Source organism: Poecilia latipinna, unplaced genomic scaffold, assembly GCF_001443285.1.
Source record: "Poecilia latipinna isolate Pla-1442-1.1 unplaced genomic scaffold, P_latipinna-1.0 Scaffold3636, whole genome shotgun sequence".
Lineage (NCBI taxonomy): Eukaryota > Metazoa > Chordata > Actinopteri > Cyprinodontiformes > Poeciliidae > Poecilia > Poecilia latipinna.
Genome location: NW_015116252.1, coordinates 22,026 through 38,207, shown reverse-complemented (window position 1 = coordinate 38,207; position 16,182 = coordinate 22,026). Strand labels below are relative to the sequence as shown.

Genomic DNA, 16,182 nt, shown 5'->3' with positions numbered 1-16,182 from the left:
ATTTTGGCTGACTCCACACATCGGTGCTCTGGGGGAGAGACAGCAAACAAACAGGAAGTCAGAGATTAAAGGGATGAGTGAGGCCTCTTGGGATTCTTGCTCTGCTGCTCTGCAGCCGGGCCCGGTTCGATAGAGAGCTCAGCAACAAAGCACAACACAACAAGCAGAGAGATAAGCTGATGCTTGCTCATGCACACAAGTACAACATTTTCTGAATCTGGCACCTTTTATGAGGTATATTCAGTGCTGTCATGGAGCCCAGAAGCTGCCACAGCAGGCAGAAAAATGAGCGGAGGTCAGGAAAGGTGGTAAAATGTGGAAGGACTCATTTAGGTGCAGGCCTTCATTAGCCTAGATAGAGGGGCTAATTTGGGATGTTCCTCTAAAGAAAGGAGCTTGGAGGTTATCTAAAGAGAGTTTCAAAATAAAAGCTTGAGTTCAGAAACACTAGTAGTCATATATGGAAGTTCAATAATTTGCTACAGAAATCATAGCATGAGGTAAATTGTGCGTGAAAAACACAAATTCTGGCATCTGCGTACAGGTAAATGTAATTTTGCTAAATAACCTTGCGGGTCAACACCCTTAAGAAGTTGCTCAACTCGCTAATTTCAGCAATTAAACTTGATCATATTAATAAAATAAACACATGCACACACGAGGTAATATTTTAAGGTGCAACCAGCTGATTAATTTGTTTTGTAAGCCCCTATCCTGCAGCAAAGACACGTTATTAGAGGTTGCTACAGCCGAAGCGCCAGCCATTATTGATTTACAGCATTCATCTGCAGGTTGCAAAAGGGGGAAATAAAACCCCCCAAACGTGCATTAATGCGCCTATCAGGGGAAATTGAGAAAAAAAACATGAATGCGGGAACTGCAAAACAGAAAGGAAAGAAGGGATCAAGATGCGTGACAAGACAAGAATCAGCTCCCGTTTCATAACAATCCAATGCCCTTTTCTGTTTTATGTTCTTTCTCTCTCTTTTTTTTTTTATTTTACCGAGGGAATGGTCCTCTTTAAACATCCATTTCATCTTTGCAGGATCCCCGCACTGAGGCGTGACGGTACGAGCTTCTGGATCCGCTGAGAATGCTGGTGAAACGTCCAAAAAAAATCCAAACAAACGCGATCAAAACAAAACGTCAACAAGAAGTCTCTGCCTTTCAGCTGTCCGTCTAACACAGGGTGACGTCATCGTCTGACGGAGCGCTGCTGCTTTCAGGTGCACTCTCAGACAGTCAGTATATGCGCCTTCACGCGTCCATCTTAGTAAACTAGAACATCGTCATATATGAAATGTATATTAACATACATTATTATAGGGAAGACTGCTGACTTGAGAGTTGTCCAGAAGGCAAATCATTGATGCCCTCCAGGAAAATTGTTTGTGTGTCAAAACATATTTATTGAAAGTCGAGTGGATGGAAAAACTACAGTAGAAAATGGCGTTTTTAATCCCACTGTGAATCTATAAATTATTGTTAAGAAAAAGACGAGAAGCCAGAGCCAATGGTGCATGTAAGCTGAAGGGTGCTAATAAAGATGTGCAGGCTTTGAATAGGCTCACCGCCTCCATGTCATGCTGTGTTTGGGTAGTCATTCATGCAAAAGAAGCCCTGACAAAGTCCATGCAGATTTACATGAAGATTTTCTTTAGCAAGTGGGAAAATCTGTTGCCAATCATCTACTCAAATTTTCTGAGGTTGATATTAGATTTAGGATTTTTGGGTCGTCATTTATGACCTAAATTAATCAAAAGACGCATTTGAAGTGCCACTCTGTGTAACAAATCTAATATGGTTTCTCATGATGAAGGAATTAGTAAAATAAATCAAATATTCCGGCTTTGTAAGCAAATCTGCCCTGACGATGTAGGGCTACCAGACCCACTATACCGTTTGCCTAAACTGTAACGCCATACAACGTTGAAAAACCAAACAGACAAAAATAAAACATGGAGAACAACCAAAAATAAACTTAAATTTGTAGAGATTATAGTAAGATAAACAGCAGTAAATAAATAAATACATAAATAAATAAAATAACATTCCATGATATCCTATGAAAATTGTGCTACAAGTACTTCCCAATATAAAGTTTTACCCTTTTCAACCTATGTGCAGATTATTTTAAAATAAGCTCCAACGGTACTTGAACGCACCCTGGCTGCTAAAAATGGCAGCCATGGAAACCGTTTGACGCTAGACATGGCGCGGTGGCTGCTAATACGCTAGAAGAAAGCTAGCGCCGCTAGCATCTGTAGACGCCACATTTTGTCAATATTACGCACGTAAAGTCCACTTTGGAGACAGCTAGATGGACGTTACCTAACAGGAGCAATATGTTATTCACCTCAATTTGTTTTGTGTGAATGTTTGCTCACTTTAGATCACTCGGTTAGCATCTTCGCTAGCTTTAGCATCACCGATGGCTTTCTATGAAGTGTACTCTCATCCGGCTCTGGTCCGGTACCGAACCAGCGTTTGTACAAAGGCCACCCTGTTCCTGGTGGTTGTTCTGTGCCTCACATACATCGCGCCTCTGCTGGTCGCTTACAGAAGCCAAGGTACAGCGGTGTTGTTTTTTTTGTTTTTGTTTTTTTTAATGTTGCTCTAGTCCCTATGTGTTAATTCGCTGATAATGCTGTCATAACTGCTGGGAACAACGACAAAAAATGGTTTAGGTCGAGAACTGGAGTTGCAAACTCCTATTATAAGGGAGCATAACATGGATTTGCAAAGTTGCATGTGACACCTTTAAGACTACTTCATCAAACTTAAGGTTTTTGGCAGAATAAAAACTATCACCTCAGTAGTCAAATGTGAGGCAAACTCGTTGTGACAGCTAAATCTTGGTAAACTGAGAACAATTATACTAAACACAGGAGCAAATCCACAACACAATCGCTGAAAAACGAAAATTAAGACTAGTGGCCTAGTCAAAGTTCAGACGATCTGAAAATAATGTGAAAGAAGTCTCAGTGAATTGGAGAAAAGTTAAATAAGAGTGTACCAACATTTTACTGCAACAACGTGAGCATTAGATGGCTGTAAGTGTGGCATCATGGGATGCACTCAGGTGTGTCTTGCAGTTTGCCCATCTTTGCTTAACTTTTGTTTAATAAACGAAGACACTGCAATTTGTAGATATTTAGGTCAAGTTTTTTAATTTCATGCCTCAGAGTGACTGCAAAACCGATTATAAATACCAATTAAAATTAGGTTTTATCTGTTTATTAAAAAATCTTGGATATAACTTGGTGAATTTGCAGACTCTGCATCTTCTAAGGTTCTTGTAGAGTGTACATATGAAGCGCAAATTATAAAATATTATTATGAAATAAATGTTTAAATTGTAGTGAAATGTACAGCTGGACAATGCATTTTCAGTTCTGGGCTGTTGTTTCTATTTCAGGTTTCTGGATTAAGAGAAAAACTTATGAAGAACAGCCAGTGGTGAGATTCCAGTACCAAACCCTGCTGTTCGCAGCCACCAGTTTACAGGGAGACTACGTTGCCTGGAGCACGTTTCCTCATCTCAACAACATGCTTGGGACCAACCTAAGGATTCCCGCCGTCTCTGTAAGAACTAAACACTGATAATATCACAACATCAACAGCTTTTATAAAGGATGCAGTGTGATCTTTTCCTGTACGATGTTTTATGACATTGAAAGAGCTTCAACAATTTGAGTGTCTGCTTTTGTTTTTTTAATGCCCCTGAAAGTCACTTTTGCACCATCTTCATCGATGGCGACCGAGTGTTGCTCCATCATCATCATCATCATCATTATTACTTAGTTTCTATTTAAGACAGGTTTAGATCTAGATCTGATGAGTTCACCAAATTTCTTTTTGACCATTGACCAAAGTTGCTTTTAGAGAATGTTTTCCTTATTCACTGCTGTGTTTCTATATAAAACTGAGTTAGTCCACTTTCTTGGAGGAGGAGTGATGTTTACTATCTACTTGGCATGTCCAGAGAGACTTTCTTTTTTCAGACGTTCCAGACAGACAAGGTTTCTTCAGAGGAAATAACTCTATTCCGCTCCTCTTCTAGTGCTCTGTGCAGAATATAAATCCACACTTTATGCTTTTCTTTGAAACAAGTGGCTTACCTGCTGCCCTTCTTGACATCAGTCAGTGTTTAAAATTACATCCCTTCTTCAGTCTCCGTCTTATCGTGTTCAGGTTAGGAAACTGTAACAGTCTTAGACAAACGCTTTTTCTTCTATTTCTTTATGTATCTGCATCATAGGTGAGAGAAGAAGACCAGAACCAAGATGGGAAGTTGGACCTCTTGACATTTCAGCTGCATCTTCCTCTGAAGTCTGATGAGCATGTATACAGTATTCAGCTGCTGCTCACCTTCAGCTACCAGCTTTTTGTATGTATTCTTTATGTAAATTACATCTTTTTTTTTTTTTTTTACCTAATATGTAGTAAATAATTGTAAACCATCCAGGTAAAAAAAAAAAAAAAATAAGGATGCAGCAGAGATTATTCTTACATTACCGCTTTTCTTCTCCAGCGGAAGTCCACTGTAGTGATGCAGAGCCTTGCGTTTGTGCAGCACTCGTCTCCTGTGCCCGGAGCGAAGATGTTCATCAGTGGAGACCTGAGGCTGCAGCAGAGGATTCCCCTGCCTCACCGGGGGCTCCACAATACTTACAACGTAAGAGAGCACGCCTACACTTACACACACACACACACATACACTCTCCTGGGGTGCTAGCACTTTAAATACAGCTGTCTGTCTTTTAGAGACAACCTTTCAGATTGTACATCTCACATAAAGCCAAAGATGAGCAGAATGTGAAAAAACAAAAACCATTCGCTGGAAACTTATGATTGAGTGGAGAGAAGAATTAGGAAGTAAATGTATGAGAAGATGGAAAACAAAACTACAGTAAATATAGACAATAACTGGAACGTAAATAACCGGTGCTGACACTTTAAACTGTGCCAGAAAGTCAGAGAATGCTTATCATGAAGCGTTGTACTACTGAATGATTTCAGGAGTTGTGTCATCCAGGCTCTGCCACCAGTCAGGACCCTGGGGCAGATTTGGATGCGCCATCTCCCTTCAAACTTATATTTAGTGCGTCAGCCACATTCTGCGCTTGTTCAGAATCGGGCTCTCAGGTGTCATCCAGTCTCCTCTGTTTTGTTGCGAAGGTCTCAGTGATCGACGGCGCCAGCCTTTTTGCAAGTTCATACGACCTGATCAACATCATGAGGCGCTACCAGGAGAGAAACTGTAAGTTGGCAAAGGGAGTCATTTTGTTTGCTTGCCATCTCTCCGCATTGGGATTGAAACGTATAATTTTCTTTGCTGTGTTCTCTGACCTTTAGTGTCGACGGTGCTGTCCGGTCCAGTGCTCGTCTGGACCGTGGGTCGAGCTGATGGCTCCCCCTTTGAGCTGAATGCTGAAATCCGTTATCCCTTGGAGATCATCAGATATCCTTTAACAAGAACAGAGACGGGATTGGGCCTGTGCTTTATTTTAAGGTGGGCTCTATACTTGGGAGTATAAAATGTTACATTAGACAAATAAGTAGTAGGTTTAGGCTAGTGACTGTAACCATTTCCAAAAACATTCCCAGTTTATTTTCATCAAGAAATTCCAGCTCTGATCATTTAAAATGCCATAAAACGGACATAATAAAAAAGAAAAAAAAAGAATATGACACAAGTTACACAACTAAAACTCCCCATCATTTGATTTATTTTTACTTATTTGTACTGGATATGAACATATTACACAGTTATGTAAGGAATGCTGAAAAGCAACAAGTTTAATACAGAAATATTCCCTAAAAACGGTAATGAGACGTGTAAATATTTGTAAACATGAACTTGTTCTGACCATCTAGTTCAGACCAGGTGAGTCAAACACACTGAGGCATTTTGGGAATCTGGACTGAAGAACACATTGAAAGCCAAATAAAGATTCTGCTGACAGAACTACATTTGCACCTTAACTGCCTCCCTCCACCTACCGACCCGGCTTTTGGGAAACTGTCAAGTTTGCCTGGATCCAGTATGTCAGCGTCCTCCTGATCTTCATTTGGGTCTTTGAACGCATCCAGAGATTCGTTTTCCAGAACCAGGTCATCAGAACCGTACCCATACCTGTGGGAAAACCTCACTTTTCCTGATACAGGGGGTAATATGTTTTCTATATGTGTAGACTATCTGAAATCAGCACATTTTCTCAAATAGCTCCATATTTTTGATATTGTTTTTTTTTTCACTTCATAATCTAACTAAATGTTAAATGAGAGAGTTGATCCATTCAGGACTTTTTATAGCACTGTCACAAGAACACACACACAAATAAAGAAGTTTTTCAGTAGTGAGAATGTAGCGAGACCAGAACTGAAAAGAGGAATTGATTTTACATACTTGTGCTTCTCAAACTGCTCTTTCTGGGCAACACTGCTCCGATATCACACACTTTTATGACTTTTATACAAGAAGAAAGTAACACATTTAAAGTACACATTTCCCTGCACGGTTTAATTTATTACTACATCTGTGAGGTCAGTGTAAACATCCTGAAAGGCTTTTTTCCCGTAACAGCAATGTACGACACAGATGACGCCCACTGAATATCCCTTAGATTCAATTCAGAATCTAAAACTTATGGACTCACCGCAGGACAGAAAGTTGTTTCTGTTTGTGCTGATTGAGCACAGAGCTGATTAGACTTTTCTTTGTAAAGGAAAACTTACAAAGAAAGCACGTGTTGTCTTAGAGTTTTATAGTTTTTCTGTGTAGTAAACCTAACAAACCTTTTTCCTAGAAGATAATTATTCTTCTTTTTCTGCTGTTTTATAGCGTTTGAAGTGTAGGGATTTTGTGAATTGTCTATATTTTTGCAACTTGAATGTTACACGTTTTTAAACAGTTTGTGACATAAATAAAATAAATTATTTTGTACAGTATAGCTTTGGTGGACCCATAGCGTTCTTCCTTTGTCTTTTCTCAGTAATTCAAATACATTTTTTGTATATTTGCATGAAACTCTGTGTTTAAAAGATTATTAAGAGTTATTTTTCCAGATAACTTCATAAAGCACATTTTTTCTTGTAATTATTTAAACAATCATTTAATAATGACAAGATGACTTATTTTTTAAACTGTTAAATTTAATATTTCGATTCCATAAGTATTTGCAACTTTTGCTCATTTTGTCTTCACCTCACACTTCCTTTCTTCCATCCATCCATTCATCTCTTGTCTTTTGCTTTTCCAATAGCAGGTTGTGTAGACTGCAGCTCGAGGATGAACATTATCTGTAATAGTTGCCTTTATAAAGTCTGCAAGAGAACTAAGATCATGGGAGGTACAGGTGGAGGCGCTGCCAAGAACCGTAACTTCAGTTTTCTTTTCATTGAAACTCAAAATGTCTAAGGACGTCCAAACCCAAATCTCGTCAAGGCAGTCCAGTAAACCAAAGAGGCGCCCTTTCTGCTGAGGCAGGTAACTTTGCACATCATCCACATAACGGTGCAAGTGTATACCATTCTACATAAAAATGGAGCAGAGAAGGAAAAAAAAAAACAGGGACCTAAGACTGAGCCCTGATGAACTCCAAAAGGAAGACCTGTGAGGATGCAGATCTACCAAAGCTGACACAGAATGTACGCCCAGACAAATAGGACCTGAACCCATCCAGAGCAATGCCCCTTGCACCCTCCCACTGCTGTAAGCGAGAGATTACATCTCCATAGTCCACTGAATCGCATGTGACTGTCAAGTCTGAAAATGCCAAGAACAACATAGTTGCCACAATCTGTGGCGAAATGAATACTAAAACTCCTCAATGGCCTGACTGAAAAACTGCTGTGATTTTATGAGGCCTAGCACTTTGTTAGAGTTGCTGTCATTCCAAAACACTTCAGCCTCGTCTGGACTAATTTGAATGTGTCGCCCTTACCTCCAATGTTCACCACTGAATATTCTTGTCTTTATGAGTTTAGATTTTAAACAGTAGAAGCTTGGAGAAATCTACATTAGTCATTTGTGAGCCCAAATTGAATTCTTGATTTCAATAGCTTTTAGAAATTAAGTGGTAGAAATACATCGTTCTCTAAAAATTCAAAGAAACAATAATGTTCTGAATTAGCTTTGACAATGTAAAAGATTTGGGGCTGGTGGAAAAACTGTTTTATATATAAAAAAACTTGATATATGTGTAAACCAGGCACTGTAATGATGCATACTGGTAGCAGCATACCATCGGCTGCTCTGTGGCAGTAATATGGAGCCTGTCAACAATACATCTGGTTAAAAATAAAGTTTTAAATTGACAAGACTTTTACTTTTTATTGCTGAGATGATGTAAACAAAGTTTTTAGTTTTCCTTTCACACAATAAAGAGAGAGAACCGAAGATGCAATTTAACATGCAGGAAACAGTTTTTGTAAGGAAATACAGGATATTACTTAAATCAGCAAATGTGTTTTGTACACTTGATGTTGCTAAGATTTTTGTGTTTATCTTCCAAGTAATTTCACTTTATTTGAACAAAAAGTGCCATCAGTTCCTGAAAATTGAGACCCATTAACACCTCGATGAAACCCAACATTAGAAAGATCAGTTTTCTGATCAGCTGTGCTTCAGAGGGGCGTCTTTTCATTTAGCTTCTTCTCGCAGCCAGTCTGTCCCAGGAAAGGTTTGCCAGGATATGCTTTGTTTGCTTTGGATGTGTCCGTGGCTCTGAGCCCATCCCTCTAAATTAGCTCATGTAAATGACTTATTCCACTGGTTAGGGCCAAGTGGAGAATTACGTAACTGTTACACCCTCTTACACTTTCCTTGTTGCTGCTGAGGTCTTCAGAATAATTCAAGTCAGATGAGGATGCTAGGAGGCCATTAGTTACTCATGTGAACAGGGAAGTACTGTTTGCATGTAATAGAGCCTTGTCCTATTTAGCATTCATTGCTGCTACCTCCTTCCAGCACAGCCATTCACAGAAAGTGCTGATGTTGGTTTATTGGGAAATTGATGATGAGAGCACGAGAGTCCACCTGATTTGAGGTAGTTCCTTGTTATTTGTTACAAACTTCAATATACTGTGAAGTTAGTACCAATGGTTGGATTTGGGCTGCTTTTAGTGGTGATTAGAAGAAATGTTGACACTAAACATTTGCTTGCGGGACATAAATACAAAGGAACAAAGTAAAGTAACATAGAACCGGTGGAACATAGGAAATTTTAGAGACCCCAATATAAGCTGAAACGGACGACAGAGAAACGAGAAGCGATTTCGGTTAAAGTTCTTTTCCACATCTCAATTCAGGAATGGGCTATGGGAGTCGAATCTAATCCAACTGAGCCATGCTCCAGTTCAAGTTTTGAAACCAACAGTGAGATTTACCTAACTACTGCTAGCAATATTAGCTAAAAACAATAACTGCACCTCCATTTCAAATGTGCGCCAACCTTTCTCAATATTCTGCTAATGCTGAAAAAACACATGAATACGTTTGCTCACATAAGTCATTAAAAAACACCTTCATCCTCCAGCTACTTCCTGTCGTCTTTTTCTTCGTGGTTTGCGCTAGTAGCAACATCCGGTTGTTGATCACGTGACTCGTGTGATGCGAAAAGTGTCTCCACTGCAATGTTGATACGGCCAAAACATCATCTTATCCTAGTGCCAAAACTCTTTATTGAAAAGAATTTTTTATTAAGCAAATTTACATTCTAAACGTCAAATTGCGCAATTATATGGTCGATGGAAATGCAGCTAATGGTAGTAGTAGAAACATGCTCACTGAATGAAGCTGTTATTTGAAAGGTTGAACGAGAAACAAATCCTCAGACTTTTGCCAACAGTTTTTTTTTTGTTGTGCCACTGTGAGGCAGCCATGAATAGAAACCCACAAACTTCTCTCAATTATTTTGTTTGTGTTAATGTTGCTAAGATCTTTCTGTTTAGCTTCCAAGTGAAATCTGTCGACTTCTAATTAAAAATGTAACAGAACAATCTTCTCAGAGCATCCTGAGGAGGTAATACAATTTAAATCAGGTGTGCTAGAATCACCACAGCTTATAACTTAAAAAAATAACCAATTGCAGTGGACATTCTTGAATGACGAAGGAAATAATGAATGAATTCCCAATAGCCATGCTGCTCTGTATCTGCTGTTGGCATGACAGAGTGCCGTTTGTTTTGTTTTTTTTTGTCTTACATGTTGGTGTGACCTTTTCAAACTGATTCCAGACTAGCGCGTCAGAATAAAGCCACCGTCCCATCTAAATGCAGAGCGGCTCGCGTTTGGAAGCAGAGAGATGAAGGACAGGATATGAGTTTGCTGTGTACAGGAACCAGATGCATCCTATTACTCTGTCCTAGGGTATACGGGGAAAGGGAGTCTAGCCTTCTTTGAGTTTATTTACAGAGATGTATCTCTATATCAGTACATTTTGCAGTGTTAAATCAACACTTAAAGAGTTAAATTTAACACTGTGTCCGAGTCTGTTTGGTCCTTATTGGAATTGGTGTTAATTTAACTCTTTCCATAGTGTTACATTTTCACAGTAAAATTTAACTCAAAGTAGTTAAAAATTAACACTGCCTAACACTGTACAGTGTTAATAAAACTTAACACTATGAGTCAAATAACTGATGAGACTAAATATGATTCTAAGCAGAGTTAATAATTTACTCCACACTGGCGACAAATGAACTCGGACTCATGCTTTTTAACACGGCATTGAGTTATTGAGAGTTAACACTGGAGCTTTATATAACTCCTAAGAGTGTTAATTTAACACGGTATGTGTTGATTATTTACTCTTTTGCAGTGAAAAACCAACTCTGTCAAAATTTAACACTGCACATTGTTGTGGTGCTATTTCTACCCTTTTGTAGAGTTCAGTTGCATCAATCCATTGCTATTCAATAATGATTTTAGAATGTACAATTAAGTAAAATAAAGATACCACAGAAATGCATTTAACTTCACTTTATTGAACAAAAGCACCGTTTAAAGTTCCATTGTAAACTTTTAGTGTTACAGTAATATCATATGGTGTACACCCCAATACATTAGAGCTTTGAGTTGACAGTAAAAATGGTTTCAGGTGTGCCTGGCATGCCAAGCAACCAATCTCAACTCCACAAACAGTTAACTTCAGCACTACCAAAAACACTACTACCAAAATGACCACAGATCTGTATAAAATGGCAATATGGAACCAAATATAAGGTAGTATTAGTCATAACATACTTCATTTGAACATCAAATGGTTTGAAGTAGAAAAGATTAGTTATATGCAAAACATTTAGAAAATTGTCTACATGCAGCTTGTCCATAAAGTGACCCTTTGACTTCAGAGGGTGCAGCAATTGCTGCAAAATTTGGGATTTGTAGTGGTCATCAAAACTCATGATTTCCATCAATTTTCCAGCACATAACTTTACCTTTGCAAAATACAGGTATCTCACATGCTATCTCAGTACATATGATAAAGTCAGGACACAACTCTGTACCACAGTATTTTATCTACTTGGCAGAAAGCACACTAGTTGTCAAAACAATCCCTAATTTTGCAGCAATTACTGTACCCTCTAAAATCAAAGTGTCACCATCAGCCGAACAAGTGCATTTGTGCAAGTTAACTGTCTCACAAAGTAAACACTTAATGGCAAACATAACTGGTCAAGTATAATTAAAACTTGGCTCAAATTTCTGCCACGTGAGGACTCTCCTATACTTTGCTAAAGTCTATGTTGTACACAGTGATCTGGATGAATGTAAACATGTTGCACAGCATGGGGCTGTATACTGTGGCAAACACAAAGTCCCTTAAACAGTTTGTCAAAGGCACCAAGAGAGGAGGTTGACCTGTAAGCAATGGCATTTTGGTGGACTGCCTTCTTCTTCTGTCCTCCAGCCAGGTGGTAGGGTTGTGTGCTCGTCGTAATGGCATCAAGACATTCCTGGATTTTGGTTCTGCTCTGAGAAAAGAAAAATACCATTACAATTCGATAACTGTAATATTACACAGAAACTACGGCCTTCATATGGGCAAACAGCATTTAACTATGTGTGAGGTCTTAATCTGAAAACTGAAACTCTCTCAGTGAAATAAACTCGAATAAAACCTAAAATAAAATTTGCAACAAATACAAACCTTCTTGAAGATCACAAGATGCTTCTCTGCTTGGGACGAAGACACCTTCCCTGGTTAATAATGAGCCATGGCAGAGGGGGGGAACCAGAAGTAGCAGTAGTAAATTGATGAGACGTCACTGTCCCAACCTGTGAAAATTGAAATTTTATGTTAAACTGTCGACCAGAAAAATTTTGTGGTTCTGCAATTTCAATTATGTACGCTTCACTAAGTGAAGCTCACATGACGACACCTAATATAATATAAATGTACTAGCAGCAACGAGCTGGTTTCGGCAAATCCTGGTACTATTGCAGACAACTTACCGATGTTGTCATCATCCACGTCAGTCCAATCCTCAGTATAATCAGCTGTCAGGAGGAGATCTTCAAGCTCCCTGTTGGTTGGAAACTTTCTGCATTGTTGGACGATGTCTCTTTTGAATGTCGTCATCCATTTCTCCAGAAACGTGCCACAGATGTTTTCTATAAACATCAGAATAAAATCAATGAAAAACTAACATTTCACAGCCGGATTAATTATATTCATTTTGACTTGTCACAAAGATACACAATTTATGTATAACTGAAATGACCACTGGCGCCCAAAATGCTGTGTTAACTACAAAGCTGGACTATTAGCACCTGCTTGGATTCCCACAGTTCGAAGTCATGCGGTCAAAAGTGTGCCGGTCACATAACAGCATATTTCAACTAGAAAATTCCTGAAGAAATTTAAATGGGGCCTGCCAAAGTGTGCCCCTCGGATTGGACCCAGCGTTCTGATGCTAAAAACTAGCATTAATGCTAAAGAAAGCTTCAATGTAGTCAACAACCTGTGGAGAGTCAGAAGCATGTGGACTAAGCTGTACTTGTACCATTCAGTATGTTGCATACGGTAAAATTAGCCAAAATGCTAATAATAGCATGAATGGTATCAGTAGAATGTGGGGTACCACTACCATGTTGTCTGTCATTCACTTACTCCATTCAGTATACTAAACATGGCTAATAAGTAAAAAAAATTAGCTAAACGCCCTTTTTTTTTGCATTAGCATTTTAGGTGAAATACTAATGCTAATGCACTGGCTTGTGCACGCCAATGCCATAACTTGAAAGAAAATGCTAAAAAAAAGGCTCATATTATTGTACTGCATAAGGTGGAGCACTAACTCAAGGAAAAAAGATCATTAAAGCTAATATAAGTGCACCACCTGTGGCGGTGCACTTACCAGAGGGGATTAATGAAGCTTTTATTTTGAAACTTTGAAACTTTCAGTAAGCTTCATTTGAAATTGCCACACTAATTCCATGTGTAATAGTAATCGGGTTAAATCAGTTATATAAAGCCCAAAACACAAGTAGTTCAGAATACCAGCTAAGTCCTCCACTATAGTAACAGACAGTTCCGCCATGTTGTAGTTCTGACATGCTGCTCAGGCCTCTGTTTTAACTGAGTCTTGGCCATAGATAAAACTACAGTTATGGCAGTAGTCCAAACCAGCAGCTCTGCCTTTCTCTGTATTCTGTTGCTATAGCGATTAATCCTCAGCCAACTGCCCTGTGTGTCAGACAGAAAGGTGGAGAAGGATTTCTATCTTCATGAGACACCCATGAAATGCTAATGTTTGTGCTAATGTTAATGAACTCCCTTGCTGCTCAAGGCAGTTTACTATCCTGAGAAAAAAAAAACATAAAAAAAGCTTAATATAATTGCACCGCGTTTTATTATTATAAAACACAGCAAACTAATGGTGGTAGACGGCCGCACTGGATTAACTCGAGGAATCTCATCTGTCCGTGTATCAATCAACTCCTAACCTCTTCTTTGTTCTGTCACAATTATCGATTTTTTTTACATTTTTAGTATCATGCTCCAAACTTTGCGAGGACTGACCACCCAGCTCACCCGCTTCCTCATACACTGGCATGAGGTTACTGGCAGCAGCCAGTAACCTTCCCATTCATACTTGATGACGTCACTCCCACATCGACACGCCCACCACCAGGTGTCAAAGTCGCTGCTCCTGTCATATCAATAATTACTTATTTCATTCATATGGCTCTTATAGAGCCTCAGTGAAAACGTGTTTATTATTATTAACGCTTTGGTGCAAAAAACTGATTGAAAATCGATTTATTTACTGCATGTTTATTAAGGCTAAGATGGAAGGGCACTGAAAGCAGCCCTTTAAACCATTCAGACTACGAACACAATAGAGACGCAATCAGATGACTGATTGCCCGCGATAATAACTCAATAGTCCATGGAAAAACCTTATAAGCTTGTATTAAAGCAGAAAGTACGGCGGCCACCGTAAAAAAAGGCTTACAGTATCAATTATGCCGCATGAACTGATCAGTAGATTATTGCGATGGAACGCAAAAGTTTTGCGAGGGAACGCAAAAGAAAAAAAATTCCCCATGTTCCCTGGAGGGCTCCGTAAAAAAACTTACCACAGCCGTTGGAGCAGGAGAAAAATGGCGTCCATGCAACGGTTAGACTTGTTCGTTTGAGAGGAGGAGGTGGGCGGAGCTTGTCGGAGTCAAATTGACACGACGTCTATTCACTCTGGAAATTTTCACCAACACTAGGTGGCATTATACTCAATCTGTAGTTGCAATAGCTCTGAAAGAGTCAATGAATTGTGACACTGCATATTTAACACTGCGAAATTTACTGTGAAGTGCATTTCCTAAATCAAGTAATTGGAAAAATGCTACAAGGTAACAGTTCCCAACAACAGTGAATATGAACTTCTTTGGGTGTTACCTATTGTAACTAGAAGCGTTTGGCCTTCTTTTTCTATTGAGTGGAGGTGAAACTCAATAGAGTTTCACCTATGAATGAATACTACCTATTCATCAGCAGGCTTTCCTGCCTGCTGATGAATAGGTAGTAACTGACCATGAAAACAAATGAGAAAGAAAAATGATGATGTGAAGAAGCTGACACAAATACACTGCAACGGTGAGCCACTGTTACAAATGGATCTAAGATTTTAAATTGTTCACTCTAGTGAAAACGCACATAGTGTTGAGCAATGCTACAGTAAATGGGCTTTAATTAGTTTATTGTGGGTACTTGGAGTTGTCTTCCACTAAATTAGAAGGCTTCTTCCGAGCATTCACTCTGTAATAAGGTGAATAGAAAATGATTAACAGTTCAGCAATTCAGTAGATCAGGGGTGTCAAGCTCCAGTCCTCAAGGGGCGCTGTGCTGCAGTTTTTAGATGTGCTACAGGTACACGTCACTTGACCTAATTATTCTATTCAGATGTGGTGCAGCAGAGTGGCATCTAAAAGTTGCAGGGCAGTGGCCCTCCAGGACTGGAGTTTGACACCTGTGCAGTAGATGATTGTTTTAACTGCAACCACATAAAAGCAAATAACTTTAAAACACCAACATATTAAAGCTGTGAGGTAAGTTGTAAACACTTCTGGCATTTTCTATCTCCGCTGCTGCAAATTAAATCTCACCTCTGATCACTCAACCATGACAGGTGTGCAGTACATCATATTGTACACACATATTGCATAACAATCAAATACTTTACTATTGTTTAATCATTTTAGCACTATAATTTCTATCATCCTTTATTATTCTTATTATTATTATTTATTTATTTTTTTTACTCTCTACCGGCTGTTTTGCCTGTTTCTGCTGTGGGATCAATATAATCTTATGCTTCAAAGCAACACTAAACTTTCCAGGATCCAGCACTCTGTGAATAGCCGATTTCTTTAGAAATTACCCTCCATCCTTGTGCTGAAAGGAACTAGTTTGCATTTTCAATATGTAGTATCGTAACACCTGTCAGTGCCAATTTTATTTGTAAAGCACTTTAAAACAACAGGCTTGTAATTATTGTACAACTTCCCGTTGTTTTTGGAACATTTGGCCTTGAACACTTTTTAAGAAGAGACAATTTTTCTAACCTAAAATACAAAATAGTAACAGGCAGTGTTGTGTTCAAGACCACCCAACCCGAGACCAAGACAAGACCAAGACCAGAGTGTATCAAGACCGAGACAAGACCAAGACC

The 16,182-nt window shown here is 39.0% G+C and overlaps 1 protein-coding gene and 1 long non-coding RNA gene across 2 annotated transcripts; one reads left to right on the top strand and one right to left on the bottom strand.

Annotated features, from left to right (window-relative positions):
• The first annotated feature begins 2,205 nt into the window (after positions 1 to 2,205).
• tmem231 (transmembrane protein 231) lies at positions 2,206 to 6,955 on the top strand. Its single transcript, XM_015024385.1, has 7 exons — positions 2,206 to 2,570; positions 3,419 to 3,585; positions 4,262 to 4,390; positions 4,535 to 4,678; positions 5,182 to 5,263; positions 5,359 to 5,464; positions 6,003 to 6,955. Exons 1-7 carry the CDS (start codon positions 2,432 to 2,434, stop codon positions 6,163 to 6,165), a joined length of 930 nt encoding a protein of 309 aa, XP_014879871.1. The 5' UTR covers positions 2,206 to 2,431; the 3' UTR covers positions 6,166 to 6,955.
• A 4,017-nt stretch (positions 6,956 to 10,972) lies between these two features.
• Positions 10,973 to 14,898, bottom strand: LOC106941380 (uncharacterized). Its single transcript, XR_001423345.1, has 4 exons — positions 14,594 to 14,898; positions 12,464 to 12,622; positions 12,159 to 12,286; positions 10,973 to 11,982 (listed from the first exon to the last, which is right to left on the bottom strand). It is a non-coding gene; the product is annotated as an uncharacterized LOC106941380 (long non-coding RNA).
• Between the last annotated feature and the right edge of the window lie 1,284 nt (positions 14,899 to 16,182).

Bases quoted from the DNA above. Each gene is read 5' to 3' on its own strand.
- tmem231 (XM_015024385.1), top strand. From the start codon at position 2,432: ATGGCTTTCTATGAAGTGTACTCTCATCCGGCTCTGGTCCGGTACCGA. The intron at 4,679-5,181 runs GTAAGAGAGCAC...TTTGTTGCGAAG, and splicing joins GGCTCCACAATACTTACAAC to GTCTCAGTGATCGACGGCGC. The intron at 5,465-6,002 runs ATATCCTTTAAC...GCCTCCCTCCAC, and splicing joins TATCCCTTGGAGATCATCAG to CTACCGACCCGGCTTTTGGG.